Consider the following 19,178-nt stretch of genomic DNA (forward strand, 5'->3'; position numbering starts at 1 on the left):
AGTTCCATCATGGGTGTCCCTTTTACATCCTTCATACTTTATAAATAAAAGCAGCTGAGCATCAGTAATAAGCTATATCCTGCTCCTGACAAATTGGGAGATTTTTGCCTGCAAATAGACATGACTTTAAATCAGTGGTAGTTCAGTTAGTAGGTGATCAAAAACATAGGCTTTTATTATTTTTTGAATGATTGATATAGATTCCCCATGTTTAAAAGTTTAGGGTGAGTTTGTTTAATATTTGTTAATAAAATGCTGTAAGTTTAAAAAAATATATTTCTACTATTAGTTCTGACAGTTGAGTTATAGGAACTTTTCTGTCTAATTCTCGTTTTAAAAAAAATACAAATGAAAAGGGAAATCTGCAAATCAGAACAGAAATCTCTGGAGCCTTCTGGGAGTGTGATGTCCTGAAAAAGGAAGGTTTGTCTATCCTAAATAAAGGTCTATCATTGCTACAGTTGTGAAAAATTCCAAGTTAAGTAAGTTGAAACATTGAATGAGGCTCAGTCACTGACTTTAAAATATTCACAGTGTGTTTGAAGATTAATGCTGAGTTATAATATGCCTTTCCCAAATGCATTAGCAATATCTAACTTGAATTTATTTGAAAACTTTGATCAAAGTAAGATAAGCCTAAAAACCTTAAAAAAAGTTTATTGAAAAGAATAGATTTTAGTGCAGTTAAAATAGTAAGAGGTAATATAAAAATATAATTTCAAAACACCTAAAATTGTACAGATCTTTTTGTACTACTGTGGTTGAGATCATTGCTCAGCTACAGCCTGCATTGCCCAGACATCTGATGCAGATCCTGTGTGCTCAGACTCAGATTTGAAGGAGGCTCCTATACCTCTGGAAATTTCCAAATAAGGCTACTTTACAATATATCTAAAATTAATTTGGCACAATGTAGTCAGTGCTGCTCTGTATTAGGGCACCAGAAAATATTTAAACCTTAACTAAGTATCTATTTGATTTGATTTTGCTTGTTTACTACTTAATATTAGTATGCAGTAATCCTGAAGGACGCTCATTTTTATCCATCTGAATGAAAAGACTGATGTTATTATCAACTTGTTTAAGTGGGTTGTGTTTTAATTTATGACTTTTCTTGTGTCTTGCAATCATGTGGATTATAGTAATGAAGCCAGGATACATTTTCTCATACTTTTCAGACTCATCAGCAGTGCAGCGGAAATCTAATTATAGGTTTGCTGTGATGATTTCTGTTCTGAAGGGAGTTTAAAATGAGTTACATAAACAGAACTATGTAATTCAAGTGTGAAAAAAGTAAACTAAGGAAATAATGATTAATATGTCAATAAGTAGATTGTGATCTGATGTTTAAGTGACATCTAACACACAAAATTGGTCCAAAAAGCATTACTGCTCATTCTGAGGAATACTTGCAATGTATTTGGATCTTCTTGGCAGTGCTACTACTGCGCACTCTTTTGGCTAGAGCGTGCTGTCTGTGGTCCCAGACCTAGCTAGTTCAGGCATTGCCTGAGCTGCGAAGCCCTCATGCTGCTGTAGTGGCAGCGTGATAACTAGGCAGCTGGCTACCTGGTGGTACTTCATCCTTGGATTAGGTGCTCCTCAGGTGTGATGCAGCTGGGGAGGTAGCTCTGCAAACCAACCAAGAATCAACTGTTGGAAGAGGAGGTGCCGTTCTGTATCCAACTGGCAGAACTGTCCAGAAGTCAGAGCCTGCCAGGATGGAGCTTCCATTTCCTCTCTTCCCCCTGCTAGAAAACCCCTTTTGGAGGTAGAGATCACACCTGGTTTTAGTGACAGAGAAACTGTGCCACTCCAAAATACTGTCTGTGCTACTTGCTTGCCAAAGTGGAAAAAACAGGGTTTTGAATTCAGCTTCCAGGTGAATTCCATAGCCACCAAGAAATGAGCACATACATAGAGTTGTTCTCTGCTTTTCTTTTGTGTGAGGTGCATCTAGCTCAGGTGTACACGGACAGCATCTGAGGAATCCCGCTTCTGAACTTTCATTTGAATGAAGATCTTGAAAAGGTTATTATTTCTTGAATACCATCTGTGCAGAGGAAACTTATGCATCCCAGGCAGCAAAAATGTAGTATATGCCTTATCAGGTATTTTGGGGATCCAGTGGCAGCTATACAGTCATTTGAGAATGTCGGTGATTCCTGTGGAGGCATATCTTTGAAGATATACTCTGGACTACTCGCATATTTATCAATAAATCACAAAATTCAAGAGTATGTTTACTGAGTATTGTTTAATGAGTATATGTTTTAATTAATAGACTTAAGTTTCCTCTAAGCTGTCACACATGATTTTTCCTGAGGATCGCAGTCCTTTCAACTTACCTGCATTTCAATGTTGTTTGTATGTCGTTCATTTTAACTGTGGCCATTATGAGTAATCATCACAAATTACTGGCATACCCAAGCTATTCCAGTATGCATTTATTGAAGAGCTTTAGAATATTGTTCTTCATGATAAAGTTCTTAGATCCATCAGTTCAATCTGCCTGGTAGAATAAAATCTTGAGGGAGTTCAGAGCTGGGAAGTGACCTCAGTCAGCTGAGGTTCAGCTTCGATTTGCTGCCCCTTTAAAGCCTATTGATTCAACCAGATCTCCCACCTTCAAAACTTCTATAAGAAAAATCCCCCATGGCATTTTAAGTGGATAACTGATAGTTCTGCTTATTAATTCTGTGTTTGTTTCCTAGCTGAGCTGCAGGACCACATTTAATTTTGGGGAAACGCCCCCTCAGCTCTGTTATCTGACTGAATTCTCTTCCCTTTCCAGCTGTCTTCACTGAAAAAGCTAGGAGTAGAAAAGCTGTTGCAGGTGTTAGGCACAGCACTCGGCAAAAACCTCACTGAATGAAAGGAGACGACCTTTGCTCACAGCTCCTTTCCTCTGCTCCCTCCTTTCTGACAGTACTGTTGCATTTTAATCATCTCTGTTCTAATCTCAGACTGATGGAACTTTCCAAGAAATCAGTTTTGGGGTAGCAGGCTATTACGCTTTTTGAGAAGCCCATAATCCCCCTTTCTGGGGGCTGTATGATGTATTCAGATTAATCAACCAACAATCTCTGAATAATTAATAGAATAATTTTATAGAGACCTGATGCTATTCAGAACCACCAGAAAGGTCAACTTATACTCCTGGCTACTACTAGATCTGACATAAAAGAACCATAAGTCAAAACAGTCTGTAGTGTATGTAGAGGAACAATTCTGTTTCATTCCGAAGTTCATCAACACATAAAATGATATGAATGAAATTTTCCATTATCTGCATCTGACTGAAGTATCCCAGCCTGCTCGTCACACTTTTCCTGATCTCCAGGAAAAATGAAAACACTAAAGTTTCTAAAGCAGGCATGTTCATTATTTTTCAGGAGTGGGTTGTATCTTCAGATGCTCAGTTCTGTCCCCTGATTCTGCCCAATCCATTATAGCTGCCTTTGCCCATTCTGTTTTAAAATTTAGAGCTTCAGACACTTTATTTTTCCTTCTTGTTTAGTGAAAGATTCTTTAAAATGTTCTCTACTCTTCCTGTAAGTCTATTCTTGTCCTGCAAGAGGAGTGAGCATAAACTTCATGGGAGACTACTGCCTTTTGCACCCTTATTTTGCTCTTACATATACATATGCCATCTCGAGACTGCAAAGGCTTGTTCATGCTGACCTTTATCATTTTTTGTTTGCTTTTACAGAGTGTTTGTAAGAGTTTATCATAACTGTTTATAGCGGTCCTAAACTCTCTATTAAATAAAATTTCAACAAGTGACTGTCCTAGTTTCAAGGTTGCTTCTTAGTGGGGAGTCTGAATTCAATTGCCTTTTTAGACATTCTTTTTCAATTTTGATACTGTTTTCTCCTGACCATTACATCTTTACTACCTTAGATTAAAACAGATCTGTTTAAAATTATATTATTCTTTAAAATGTTTAAACACATATTAATCAAACTGTCATTACCACACTTGGTATTTCATACCAAACAAATACTAATTTTTTTTGTGAGATTGCATGTTTAGCATTTGCATTCCCTAACAGAGCCATTTCTGGAAAATGGGAATAATATCCAAAAACAATATGTAATTTTATTCCAGCATACACAAACAAATCTATGCCAACCTTGAATCACAGATTTAACTGTTTTGTTTCACAATTTCTGATTTTTTTATTGCATTTATTTTATTACCTTTATTCTGGTTTTGCCCTCGTTTGACCCCCATGTCATGCAGTGCTCTGGGTTTTTTGTATTTTTCCATACCTTCATGCTCTTCAGGTATGCAATTCTTTGTTGATTCAGTTTTTACATTTTAGGAATAACCAATTGAGCACTTCAGATAAAATTTCAGCTAAATTCAAATTCTCATTCAGAGCTGGTGCCGCAGGTAGATATATCTTGTATAGGGCAGCCAACATTAGTAGTTATTATGTATTTATTTTTGTATTGTGGCCTCTGCAGCAACAGTGCATTAAGGCTGTGTTTGGGAAAGCTTCTTGAGCACGTTTACATGTACGGCATTGGACTCTGGTACTTGTTCTACCTTTGTTGAAAACTTGGTACCTGTTATCTGCTCCTAATCTTTTCTATTGTTACATGTTAGTTATAAAAACGTACAGTAGTTACTGAAACAGGATTTAACCTGTTTTCTTTCGATTGTCACTAGACTTGAAGCGGATTTCTTCCAGCTCTTGCCTTCCATACCCAAGTTGTTTGATGAGGGCTAGAGCAGGTGGAACACTGTTTCTTAATGGGACCGTTGTCCCCTGATGCTCACATTCCATTAGAGCATCACCATCCCCATGGTATGCACTCCTGAGTATTTCCTCACCGCATGAAAGACAGAATGATTTTATAACCTCAATTCTTCAAGAATTCCATCTTAAAAATGTGATTTTTTTTTTTTTTTTTTTTTTTTTGGTATACACATACATTGCATATATTGGAGCTGTGGCTTGTCTTCTCATCTGCACATTTCTTATTTATTGTTCTTGACTGATTTGGGCATCGGAAAGATTGAATAGTAACTTAGATTTTTCATATTCTTTGACTTCTCCCTCAGGAGTGAGAGGCTCAGAACACTGTGTCTGTATAGACTTGCATAAATGGAAGCCCTATATATTTTTAGTGGTTTTTTTTCCTGTTAGTACTAATGCATTTACATTTTATTTCGCATGCTTGTTTTTTAAAAATAAAAGTCTATGCCCCCTGAGGGGTGAACTAACATTTTCTAATTTTTATAAGCCTCTCCTCACAGTGGTATTGTCTGTAAACACTTGAATCCTTCAGGACCAAAGAATGGAACTCGGTGTCAGTAAACAAATCAAGTTTATTGCTTCCTAAGTGTTTACACAATGACAAAAATCAAGCCCCCAGGGAATCATATTGTAAAAAGGAACAGTTGGTTTAAATTAGGTTTCCATGTGAAATATAGCTACTTTTTATGGATGTTGTGGGAACATAAACTGGAAAGAAAATCTGCACACTGATGAAATGAAGGTTTGATTTTTATTTGTTTAAATACAAACAGAATCATGTACTAAGTTAATTTCTGATTCTGGCATTAATTAATCACCTAACAGAAGTTGGTAGTATGGTCACACTTAGGAAGGTGGGGTTTTTTGTGTTTACTTCAGTTGTGATCTTGCAAATAGATAATGTGAATTATTTTAAATGTTCAGTGCATATAGGAATTAGCAAATTTGTACATTAAATACAACTACCAGTTTTATGAAATTAAGTGAAAATAAAAATTCCAATTTATCAGCTTCCACTGTTCACGTTATAAGAATGAGGGTTATTCAGTGTGAGGCTGAGATTTGTAAGCTATGTTAATGAGAATTTATACTGCAGATCTCTCTCTGGCAGCTTTAGAAATCAGTGTTACCTTAAGCTGTCCATTTTCTTCCATGGCCTGAATGCATATTCAGAATATCTTATATTAAGATACAGTAGTTTTTTGTATAAAATAAGTATTTCTAGAGTAGTTAGTGATTTAACTGTTGTAATGTGAGTACGTCTGTGTGTAAGGTGTGTTTGCAATGCATATGTGATTTGGCTATGAATGTATAAGTAGAATTTTGACTGATACCCTCCTGACGGAAGGAAACAAAAAACCCCCACGTTATCCATCAAGTGTGCATGAATGCTCCAAGTGACATTGCTTTGGCTGACTGTACTGTCCATTTTATTTTACAAGGTGAGCTCATGGGTTACCTGGCTGATCCTGACTGCAGGTTCTATGGAGGAGAAACGAGAAGTCTTCTCATATTTAGTACATGTGGCAAAATGCTGCTGGAATATGGGCAACTACAATGCTGTAATGGAATTTCTGGCAGGGCTAAGGTACTGGCAACTCTTTTTTTAAATGGCTTTTCAGTGATAGATTACACTGCAGCTTCTGTTAAGCAGATGTCTCTGGAGAACAACGGACTAAACAGAAATCCGGGGCTAAATCACATCATCTCACCCTGTGACTTTCTAGTAATCACTTTTTGAAAAATGAAGCATGCTAAAAGCTGTTTTTTTCAAAATGCTCTGGAGACACCATTGGTTTTCCTGGTACATGCTAAGTATGTTACATTAGAAAACATACTTTATTTTTTAAACAGAAATTTTTAAAATGTAAAAAGAAGATGGGGAAGCAGTTGAAGTTTATCTAATCAACTAAAACTAATGTAACTTCCAGAACACAATTGAAACATAATGGTGGTAACATTCTAAAATGGCCAGTCTTAAATTGTAAAAAAACCAAAAAAAACAACCCAAAACAACAAAAAACCCCAACAAAACCAAACAAACAGCTAAACCTCTTTTTTTAACCCCTCCAATTTACTTATACTGACTGATGTTGGGGTCTTATGCTGTCATGGTCTTATACAGCCAGACCTGCAGTGTCTGCAGGAGAAAAGAATATGGGGTTAAAGACAGTTTGTTGCTAGCTTTCTTACACAATTGGAGGTTCATACAGGGCCGGGTGAGCAGGAAAGCAGTGCCTTTGCACGGGCAGTTCAGAGAGCAGCAAATTGGACTGAACAGGGAAGAGTTCAAATCAGATTTCCCATCTCTTAGCTTTGACCCTCCTTGTATGTTGTATTTGTATAACAAAGCTTTAAAGTGTTTGTATTGTTGCTCTTTGTGGTTTAGAAAGGATTCTCATTGAGCTATTTGTTTACATTTTTGGTATATAAAACACATTTGAAACACTCATAGGCACGGGTCTTTTTGAGCAGAATGCATCCACACGCTCCAAGCCATGTAAGTTATGAGGGAAAATGCAAAGCCAATTAAGGGCTTAATTTTATCTCTAATGCATCTGCACAGCACAGGGGAAAGAGAAGAGAAGGCGGCTAGTGCTGATTAGCAGTGTTGCCAGGCCGGGGACAGAAAGTAGGGTTAAGGACGTCCTACTGTTAGTGTTTCTACAGACCTTTTGGTATGTCTGGGGCCGGGGGTGGGCAGAAAGGTCATATCATTGCATAGACATACAGCTCAGAAGGTGAGAGAACTCCCAGCAGTACTCACAGTCCTCGAGGAGCATCAGGAGCTATTTCTGTTTGAAATCAGATTCTTTTTATCTACAGCACTGCATTGGTGCCCGAGAGCTGGAACATGGTCCTGACTTACTTATTTCTGTGAACATTAATAATTTATTTTGTGAGTGAAATGGGGAAAAAAATCAATGTAAATTATTTTAAATAAATTTAATTTAAAAAAACCCTTTTGCTAATTTTACGGATTGTTCATAATACAACTAAAGGAATTTGTAATGAACCGTCTGGTTTATCTTTATGCCATTTCCTTAATCTTTCCTTATTTATTCCCAGGCCCGTATAAATTTAAGGCAATGACACAATGAAAATGTTAGAAAGCCTGCTTGTATGTCTTATGCAGCTGGGCTTGTCTTAAAATGTCAAATGTTACTCCAGTAGATCAGACTGCTTGTTTCTCCTTTTTAGTTTTGTTCTTTAATAATTCAAAGGGGGGAAAATGGTCCACTAACCAGAATTTTCATAAAAATAATGACCTCGATTTCATTCATTCATTTCTCAGGAATGATGATAATTTCCTCCATTACATATATGCTGTGGGTGTTGAACTTGAATGTAAATTGTTTTCAATTTTTTTAATAAATGTTGTGATCTCTTTTTGCAATAGGTCAAGAAAAGTTTTAAAAATGTGGCAATTTATGGACCAGTCTGATATTGAAACCATGCGAAGTCTGAAAGATGCTATGGCACAACATGAGTCGTCATCTGAATACAGGAAAGTGGTCAACCGGGCACTCAATATTCCAGGCTGTAAAGTCGTTCCTTTCTGTGGTGTATTTTTAAAAGAGCTTTGTGAAGTTTTGGATGGAGCATCAAGCCTCATCAGACTCTGTCCACGATATAACTCCCAGCATGAAACATTAGAGGTAAATGAGATTGATATTCTAAGAGGTTATGTTCGTAGCCATCCAGTGCTTTATTTTATATTATTTTATTTTATATTATTTATTATTTTATACGAAGGCATCATGTAATTAAAGTTCTCTAAACCACTGTTACCAGACTGTTCAGTTACATGGACCTCAATTTTAATTCCCATAGTTACTGTAGCAATTTAGATTTGGTTGTTTATACCTAGTTCAATGTTGGAGTACTGAGAAATTAACGTTAGTACCAAAGGATCATGTTTATACTTTGGGTAAAGTAAGTATGTAAATCGTAAAGATGTAACTATTTTCTGTTAAATGCTCTGACCTTCCACTTAACTCATTGGGAATTGGAAGGTTTTCAGTTCCTTAAAAACGGAATTCAGAAGCTCAGTGGATCAAGCTTCTCCTCTGTGAAAAGAAGCAATTCCTTTGAGTTTTATCATTTGGGTTTTAAAAGAAAAACACCTCTGTTACGTGAAGAGATTAAGACTGAGGCTTTTAAAAAGTTTTCAGGAGTTATTGTAACTTAAGTTACTTGATTTATGCAGTGATTTGGTCCCTTTAGGATTGGAAGTATGTACAAAATCCCATTAGAAGCTAATAGGAAACATATGCTAAATATTCTTAATTGTTGTAAAAATTTCTCCAGTGAGAAGCAGATGACACAATATTCTGTTTATTACTATACTAATCTTTTAGATATCTCTAGTTTGTTTCAGATTACAGTGGACAAGATAATTTCTTGCAACGAGTAGGCCAAGATGGTTTAAATAATCCAGAAAAAGAATCAACAGCAAACAATATCTTTCAAACTATTCGGAGCTGCAATCGCAGTTTGGAATCTGAAGAGGGTGAAGATAATTTTAGTGAAGGGAGCGATTCAAGAAAAAACTCTCTGAAGGACAAAACCCGGTACCAGTAGGTCTCATTTTATTTTCTATCGTCACCTGTATATTTCATGTTTTTAATCTTTAATTTCCTTTTACCAAGGCTTGTTTTTAGAAATAAGGGTGACTTTAACATCTTCCCTTGCATTTATTCTCTTCCAATTCAGAACTCTTCTCCCCTGCAGTTATGCTAAGTATCTGATACTCAAATTCTTGGAAACTCTCTGTATAGTTATATTTTCTCTCATGATGTAATTACTTCCTCTCATGATAAGGGTAAATCCTTTTCGTCTTACACATAGAGCTTTAAAAATCCACAGTTACGATTACAATTTTGATCTGTGGTGACAGGAATAGCACCAGGACGTATCTGTTATCAGAGCTCAGAACATTATATTCTGCATGCTTGGGCAGTGTTCTGCCCCCTTCAAAATAAAGGTTATTTATTATCCTTCAAACGACCTCTTCTTTTAAGGACATGTTTGTTTGAGGCTTTTAAATTATGTCCAGAAAACATTTGTAAGTGAGTACAAGTTTTGAATTTTCAGGTTGCTGTAGTCCTGCTATTTTGTATAGAAGTTTACTTAATTGTGCCCCATGTGAAAAAGCCCAGTGTTCAGTAATCTCAGATTTTCACTTCGAAGACCTGGTATATTCTGTACTATTCACCAGCAAGAATACGGTAAATGCAAAGTTTAAGACATCACTTGATCTTCTAGAATGTTGCTTTGCAGTGAAGTTGCAGCTCATCTAGACATAGGTGGGTCGGCTTAAACTAAGTAACCGTGTTAGAGTAACTTCAAATTAAGTAACAGAATTGTACTATTCAGAGGTGAGGCGCTGTAAAATTACATGAGGGCTTGCATAAAAGAGCATGCTTAGGTCACTGCTTGAGTTATTTTATTAGTAATGTGTATCAGAAATATCCATATGTTCAGAAGTATCCAACATATTTCAGCTACTTACACATAAAATCTAATAAGTGACTGCCTGAGAAGGAACTACCATCTTCCTGTTTTAAATGCATTTATTTCATTAACATGCAATTTTAAATTTCATTTCAAATAAATAATAATTATTTCCTGAAAGAATGGTTTCTAATAGAATTATTCACATCTGGCTTTAGTTGCTTCTGGAAAGTGGAGCAGTAGATTAAGCCAAGAAAGACAGACCCACTTCTCTGTCCATTTATGTTGTCTCTTTACTTACTTCAGTTCAAATACTTTCTTCCAGGAATTATTTTTGTTAATTAATATGCTTTAAAATGAGCTTGCAACTCATAGTTCAAATGGAGAATAAGCTAGGGAAATCAACATTTCACTTGGATGAACAAAGTAGAATTTAAATATAAAAGAACTGCATGGAGAAAATGAAGGTCTCTTTGTTATGTGTTTGTGAAATCAGTTCTTGGTAAATTAGTTATTTATGCTTTATATTTAAATATAATCTAGTAAGTTCCACTCTCTAATTACAGTAGGAATTAAATGCAAAAAAAAAAAAAAGCTAATAAGACACTGAAATGAAAGTTTAAATTTTAAATGAACAAAACTGCAGATAGGTAATTAAAGTTATGTTTCCTGATTCAGGCTACTAACTGCTCGGTTATTAGTATCTGTAGTTCTGGTGCAGTAAGTACTGATTTTAACAGTATAATGACTTGTAGAAAAATACTTCTGAAAGTATTAATTTAGCTCAAGTACCTCATAGACTTTGGAAATTCCTTATTAACCTGCCATCTCTTCCCTGGGCACTCAGAGAGCTGGGTGAGGCACAGGAGCAAATTGCTGCAGAGGCAGAAGGGCCATATTCTGTTGTCCCTGTTGTATGGAGGCTGCAATGTTTGGTTTATTTTTAATGCTATGAACAACTAAAGAGTTCAAAGGAAGAAACTTAGGTCTCTTTCTTGTGAGACCTAAGTCATATTTGCATACAGTATTATAAAACCCAAATTATATGATTATGTATTACCTGATAATTGTAGTATTGTGGTCATAAAGGCAAAAAAATACACTGTATAACATGTTTCTCATTACTTCGAAATTGCAAGGAAGATTTTCAATTAGTTTACCTTTTGCTGATTTGGATTAGTATTGTGGAACATGAACCCACCAAAGCTGCTAGGTTAGTTTGATTTGAAGAAAATGAAAGGCATCTAATAAAATCAGTGGGTAGTGGGTATAATTACTTTCCCAGTTGTGTTAGCAAATAAACCCTATCACTCTGTAATCAGTGAGTTGGCTAATCACCCTGAATTTCTGTACATGCTAGATAAATATCAAACTTTAATCTTTATTAGAACTCTGTCTTGACAGTTCTCAAATAAATAAAGGTAGGTAGGAAAAGACAAAAAATTTCAAGTTTGAAATACAGTTTTTATAGAAATGTTAATCAAATGACCTGTTAAGATACTCCAAACTGTGATGCATCGTTTTATTAGCCAGATCTCATCTTCACTTTTAAGCTTTCCTAATTACAGTAAATACCTTTTAAAATAATAGGGGAAAACCTCAAGTTTTTTCCTTTTCGTATCCCATGCAATTTTCCCCTCTAAAACTGCAATCTGTTTTAATGTTTCCTTTATCCTTTCTTTTCATTTCCTTGTATCTCAGTGCAGCACATGTAAAGAAAGCTTCTGACTCAAACCGAGTTCTGTAAGTGTGTTCTCAATAGTTGATAGCTGTGTCGCTTTTGGCAGCTCATGTCAGGGGTTATGTTTCTTTATATGATTACGTGTGTGTGCTTGGCTTGCTTACCTGCTTCTTGTACATTTTAATCTGCAGCGTGCCAGTGCTATCAAATGTGAAATAAGGCATAAACGAAGCTCTGCCATTTTTGTCTCCACTATACTAGACTCCTCCAGTGACACACATCTAGTCTCAGAATACATTTTCTAGCATTTGTGCAGAGACTTATTTGATTGTTTTGAGGGCATGGGGGAGAAAGAGCTGCTTTAGTTGTTTGTTTAATTTGAAAATCTTAATCTTGTGTAATACAGGTAAATATTTTCATGTACATGTGTCTGGTAAGACTCTGGTAAGACAGTGCATACCAGCTTCGTTATAATGCATGGCCTTTATTTTTAGGGAGATTTCTTAAGGAAATAGAGCTACAATTAAGGCTGATACAGTTATTCTGACTTGGTCAGTCCCCTCACCACAAGCAATAAATCCTCAGCCTGTTGGCCACTTTTTGCTAAATTTGGCAGAGAGGTAGATACCTCACTGATTAATAAATTCATAGAGGAATCATTAGAATTGATATATGGAATAAGGGAAAAATTCAAATTAATTAGTGCGCTGGGTAGAGAAAAGTTTGAGGAAGAGCTAATGGTTATCCATGCTGTTTAGCTTACAGAGATAGTATATGTGACTTGGAACAAATGACAACATGAATTGTCTTTGCCTCAGCTGGTGGGACATGGGCAGGAGCTGAGAGTACTGTGGTGATAAGAAGGGGAAGCATTGAGGGTATTAGGACAAGATGCCTTGAGGAATATGCAGAGGAAGCTGGTTTGGGTTTTATTGGCCGGATATCCCTAGGAAAATTTACTTCATTAGTTCTGCTGTACACGGAACAGTTTGCTCTTTTTTATGTTCATTAAAGCAGTATCAAAATATTGAACATTTGTGCATTCATACATGTTAGAAGCTTCTGCAGGGAATAAATTTTATTTAAACTACCTCATTTGTTAGTTCAGTATTGTTGCCTGTATCTGCTGTTTCTAATTATAGTAAAATAATCCAAAAATTTTGGTTGCTGCATACAAGTTTCATGTTAATATTTTGCTTAAGTAAAATTAAATTTTCTAATGGAAAGTATCTGATAAAATTCTTGCTGCATTCTTATGAGGGAAGGTATGTATTTTAACCACTATTTTACAAGTGTTAATCAGAGAATTATATAATGTGAAAGGTCTGCACATTAAATCAATAATAGAACAGAGATTAGAAGTCCTGTCTTCAATCCACTAGATCCTGCTAACAGTTTCCGCATATGGTACTTGATATTTCAACTGAAGCAATCTTATGCTGTGGATTTAGAAACTGGAATCACTTGGCTTTAAGATCCAAATGGATGTTTTTTATTGTTAATGTAATGTTTGGAAAGTTCTAAGAAAATATAATTATATTGTTACAGGAGTTATAATTAATTGTAGCAGCATCTATTAATTAATTCAAAATTGCAATAACAAATTGTAATACTGTAAAAACTACAGATGTTCGTGTAAGTCCAAATTATATAGTGATGATAGTATTCTTTTTATTTAAACTACAGCAGAAAAAACATTCATCAATCATAGCATAAGTCAGCACATGTATCACTAAATATAAGTCTCATCTTTGTTCACATACAGATTTATAATCGGAGATCTTTCAGATTCTGAAAGTGACATATTTGAGCAGTTGAAGGAGTGGGACACAAATCCAACAGAAGAGCAGCAAAAGGCTTTCTGCCATGGGATAGAACTCATTCCCTGGTACGTGTTATCTATCAGGGCTGATGTCCATCAGTTCATGCAACAAGGGGCAACCGTCATTCATTATGACCAGGAGACACATCTCTCAGCACGTTGCTTTCTTCAACTTCAGCCTGACAATAGTACTTTGACTTGGACAAAACCCACAACGGTTTGCCCTGCAAATGCTAAGGCAAAACTGAGTGTGCTGGGTAATACTGCTGAGCTTGGTAAATACCAGTTTCTTGGTAATACTGGACTGCTGGAAGGTTTTTTGGATTTGTTTTCAGCCAAGGCTGTATATATGGGACACTCTGGCATTGATATGCACACTGTGTGTGTTCAAAATAAACTTTGTAATATGTCCCTTGAAGAAAATGGTATAACACTACTTTATGGACTTCAGACTACTGATAATAAGTTGCTGCACTTTGTTGCTCCAAAATATACTGCCAGAATGCTGTATGATGGATTGCTGGAACTGACTAAAGCTGTAAGAAAAATGAGGAGATTCCCTGATCAAAGACTACAGTGGCTACGGAAACAGTATGTCAGCCTTTACCAGGTAAAAGATGCTGTGATTTTGTATAAGAAAAGTTCAAAGATGTCAACAACTTAATGTAATGCAATTAGTTTCTATTATAAGTAAGCTAAGATTAAAGATGAGCCCCAAATCTCCCATTTTGTAACACGGCTTAAGCCGATAAGATCTGATTCTCCACATAATGTTCTGTCAAACCTTGCATGTTTTCAATACACTGAAGTTAAGTCTTTTTTTTATTATGAAGCTCTTCATATGTTTGGAGTTTTGGAATAAGTATTTTATTAAAGAAAAAGCCATGACTGTACTTGAAAAGGGTGCTGAAATACTGAGCGATGAGACTTACGGCTAAAAAAAAAAACCCAAATAGCAAACAAAATAGCCCTTTGGTATTCATGCAATAATTAAAAATTGCCTCATGATGTTTTGTCTTTCATTGGTTCCTTAGAGATGTCTATATTATTGTTTAAGAAAATGTGTCTGTTCTTATTCTCCTTGTTTTGTTAACACTGAGAAATTTTGTAGGAGGATGGAAGGTTTGAAGGCCCAACCTTGGCTCAGGCTGTTGAACTGTTTGGAGGCAGACGATGGAGTGCAAGAAACACAAGCACGGGAACTCTCACCAAAAGCACTGAGAAACCTAGCGTACAGAGAAACAACACTCTGGGAATAAGCGCAGCTAAGAAAAAGAAGAAAGTACTCATGAGGGTAGAATATTTTGTTATTCATGTGTTTTGTTGCTTATCTGGCTGATTTGTTTCCTTCCTACAGATACTGTGTAGCTAACTGTATTCTGAACCAGAGAAAAGAAGTTAGATAATTTTAAAACGGTTTGCAGTTTCAGGTTTTGGGCTTATTGTTTTCCAATAGTTTGGGTTTCTTTTCTCATGCTTGAAGCATTCTCAGGACATGTGGGCACTGGGGCTAGCAGAAGGGGACAGAATCTTGTTGAGATCTTTAAGTGCTACCTCAGTATAAAGGTAAAATATTGGTGGTAATAGAAATATTAACATGCAAAGTGATTTTTGGAGGCTGGTGTCAGTTTCTTTGCTCCTTTTTGTTTTCACGTTCCCAAAAACATCACCACAGTTATTCCGCCTCAGGTTAGCATGCAGTTTTATCTTACGTGAGTGACAGGAATACTGGACTTTGTCTGGCAGTCTCCTCTCTTCCTGGACTCAACCACTTTCAGCAATAGCCAGGAGAGAGGAAAACGCAGGGCCTAGCAGCTCTACGCTATCCAGTTGTTCTAGTGAGCAGGTAGGGGAGATCCTCAAATGACAAGATCCATCCTCTTTAGGGCTCCTGTGCACCAGCGGAATAGTGTAAAACCAGCTGCACCACTTTAGTGAGGCACAATCATTGTCATCTTCTGTGTGATGTCAAACTGAGGTAGCACCTAATGGTCCCACGCTTCACTATATATCCTGTTTAAGTTGTCTCTTTTCTACTGGTATCGACCTTACAGGAGTCTGTTTCATAAGGAATAGCTGATTTATCTCATGGCTTTGTTACAGATTGCACTGATAAAGAGTGGGAATAGTAGTGGTTTTGGGATGTTTATTATGGTGCTTATTATTTGTAGGGTGAAAGTGGAGAGGCCACTGATGATGAAATGGCAACTCGGAAGGCAAAAAGCTGTAAGGAATATCGTAATAGAAGTGGTTCAGATCCTCAAGATATTGATGAACAAGAAGAACCAGGTAGATATATCGCTTCAGTACTTAAAAGTCCCCCAGGGTTTTGCTCAAAGTCTTTTTATACAGACATTTTTTATGGTCTTAAAAATACATTTGTGATATAAAACTACTTTTGCAGTTGAAACTCCAAATGCTATAAACTTTTAAATTAATTTCTGTAGTTGTTCATGATTGTTCTTTCATTTAGTTTCACTAGCACTTCCTTTCCGTTCAGATGAAATGGATATATGTGTTGTTCAGAATGTATCTTTTTGACTGTCTTGGGACAAATCTATAATCCCTTTAGTGTCTTGCTACGCTTTAATGAATTATGATATAGGTCTCTTGGACAAAAGCATTTTTCTTGGGCCAGATGTTGTAATTGTGCTGCAAACTTTTGTTTTCTCCATAGATCAAAATATTATTATTAATGCTTCTCCATCTAACAACCTGCCATCAAGAAGAGCTCACTCTCTGACAGCATCTGGATCTCCTAATTTAGGAGCTACAACGTCTTCACCAGCAAGACCAGTCTCCTCTCCTGTAATGTCTTCAAGCAAGGGTCAGTCTAGGTAAGGACAAAATCAATGCTTTGATTTAAAAAGAATAAAAGTTACTGTGACTTAATTATCATCAAATGTGGTTTTTGTGCCAAACTGATGAAATCTGACAAAACCAATGCCAGAAATGTCATTAGCCTTTTGATAGACATCTAAAACACATTGTAGAATAACAAAGGACATTCAAGCTGAAATACCATGAATCTGAGGATGGCTTTGTAGGAAGTTCCTGAGCAGCATGCTTCAGTTTGTCTGTTACAGAAGCAGCTTGGAATGCTGTTCCAAAACCACATAAATACGGAGTTTAACTCTTTCTCCAGATCTCCAAAACATAGTTATAGACATCTTCCGTATAATGAAAATCAACAGAAATGTTACAGATGTGTGAACTGAAGTTCTGCGGTTTCTCAGCACAAGTCATTTCTACCTGGGGGAGTATTAACTTTTGCTGACATTCCTGGTGATGATTGTAGTACTGTCTTGGGGAATTGGAGGAACAGATCTGAAATCTTTCTCTTACAGGCCTCTCCTCCATGAAGATTCATCCTTTTTGTGTCACTTACACAGTGCAAAAGGTTATGTTGTGGTTGTGCAGTGACATAGTGCACTATTGTATTAATTCTATAAATAGTAATGGTGGTGGTGGTAGTAGTTGTAGTAATAATAATACAACAATGCTAATATGTCAGGGATGTGGATGGTACTCTATGACATACAAGAAGACAGTCTCAACAGAGGCCTTCCAGTGCCTTTTAACAGAATGAATGCTGAGGTATCGTTATGAGTATGAATCTTGGGGTTTCCAGGAGAGCAGTGGAATGGAAGAGATTACTGCTGCTGGCAGAACATTATTTTTGAAGAGACATGTCTTGTGTAATGGTTTATATTGTGTATTTTTTAGGGATTTTTTTTTTTTTTTTACACTTAAAACAGTTGGGTTTGGCAATAGGTGTGAGTAGTAGAGCTACTGTGGTTGGCTGCTTCTCCTTTTAACGCTGCTTTCTGAGCCTCTTACTATGTTCCTTACTTTTTGTTCTTCACTGTCATTCACAACCATGGGATGAACATGCCAGACTAGGATTTATCTCTGTAAGACATTTCTCTCTCTCTCTCTCTCTCTCTCTTTTTTTTTTAAGGATTGGAACAGCTTTCTTTTACATTAAACTGAAGAAATACTGCTTTACTGCCTCTGGAAAACACTTCTCTGTTTTGCAAATCTGCTTTTTGCTTTTATGCCAAAGTAATTGTTGTTCTCTAAATGAGATTAAAGGCTTAACGGAGAACTCGCATTCCTGGGGGAAGGACAGCTAATGTTCCTTTAAATCCTCTCAGTCCTGGGTTTCTGTACAGATCCCTGCGCAGCTTAGCACTGTGGGCCTCCCCGAGTTATGACAGGTTTTCCCTGGCAAAGTTGTCTGGAAACTCCACAGCGTCGCTTGGTAGAGCTCTCCCCAACTTACTATGACCCTTCTTGCTAGAATTTGCTCAGGATACAGCTGTATGACTGTTTCAACTGTCCTGAGGAAATCTTCCTCAGAACAGAATTACGTGTTTTATCCATTACCTTGACCCAGTTTTCATGAGCCATTAAGAGACTCGGAGCACTGGGAGAGAGTTTTATTCTTGGTATTTACCCTTCGGACCCTTGATAGGTCTGAATTGTGCTTGCCAGTTTTCAAGTGCGTGGACACTTCACGTGCTGAAAGAAAGAAATGCATGTAGTGCCTCAACTGTGATCAGTAAGTCTAAGCTATCAAATAGTTGGCTCTCTGCTTTGCTGCAAAGTCCTGTGATCATCCACCCTATATGCATATTAATTCACTCCTGGGATCTCTTTTGGAGTAAACCAACTGGTTGCCTCCAAGATGGAATTTAGGTGCAGTTCTGGGAATATTTGCTCCAGAGACTTCTCTAATTAGGTAGTATGGATGGAGAGCTTACTCAGTCTCAAACCATCTACAATATACTGTCTCGTAGGACACACTCCCAGCAAGGATTGTATCTTCAGGCAATCCACCCACAGTCATGGCATGTCCTATTGCTTTGTGTTACGTTAAATAAATAGCAGTCTGTCAGGCAATAACATATGTCACAGCTTATTTCAGCCACTTCAGATAGAACACACACTAAAAATGAAAATGATGTCTTAGAGACAGGCAAGCACCATGGGGGACCAAACCAGACGTGAGCCAGTTGCTGGGCAGTGCAGAGCAAAGTGAACTTGAGCCTTTCTGCCACACTCAGAAAAAGTGGCAGGATGGATGTCTTTAGCAGTATGGATATAGCTGACAGAGGAGCAGACTGGGGCAGTGGTCCACAAACTGCGGCACGTATAGACTGCGAGCAGCGCAGTATTCTTCCTGGAAGCTGCTGCCCTTAAAAGCGGTGATACATAAGCAAAGTTTGGGAACCCACACAGGCTGAACACAGACGTCTTTTGTTTCTTTTTGCTCCGTTTTTGTTGTTAATTCTGCAGTCTCATAAAAATCAAGTTATATACTTAGTTATACCCAACCAGTTTTGTCAGTAGCATCATAAATTAAGTATCCATTTTCCAAAGTAACAGAAAGTTGGAATGACCTAGATAATGAAATAACCTAGGAAATACAGGATCCACTGGAAGTG

General features: G+C 36.8%; 1 protein-coding gene across 1 annotated transcript in view; it reads left to right on the forward strand.

Moving 5' to 3' along the window:
• The window catches only part of PLCE1 (phospholipase C epsilon 1), a 137,564-nt gene that overhangs the window by 87,903 nt on the left and 30,483 nt on the right, over positions 1-19,178 (forward strand). The window contains exons 4-10 of the mRNA XM_050898846.1: positions 6,211-6,356; positions 8,169-8,427; positions 9,140-9,348; positions 13,672-14,338; positions 14,840-15,022; positions 15,900-16,017; positions 16,406-16,565. Of these exons, the coding sequence (XP_050754803.1) occupies positions 6,211-6,356; positions 8,169-8,427; positions 9,140-9,348; positions 13,672-14,338; positions 14,840-15,022; positions 15,900-16,017; positions 16,406-16,565 (1,742 nt within the window). The remainder of the gene's footprint in view (positions 1-6,210; positions 6,357-8,168; positions 8,428-9,139; positions 9,349-13,671; positions 14,339-14,839; positions 15,023-15,899; positions 16,018-16,405; positions 16,566-19,178) is intronic.

The sequence above is a fragment of the Gymnogyps californianus genome, chromosome 6 (assembly GCF_018139145.2).
Source record: "Gymnogyps californianus isolate 813 chromosome 6, ASM1813914v2, whole genome shotgun sequence".
NCBI classification, from domain to species: domain Eukaryota; kingdom Metazoa; phylum Chordata; class Aves; order Accipitriformes; family Cathartidae; genus Gymnogyps; species Gymnogyps californianus.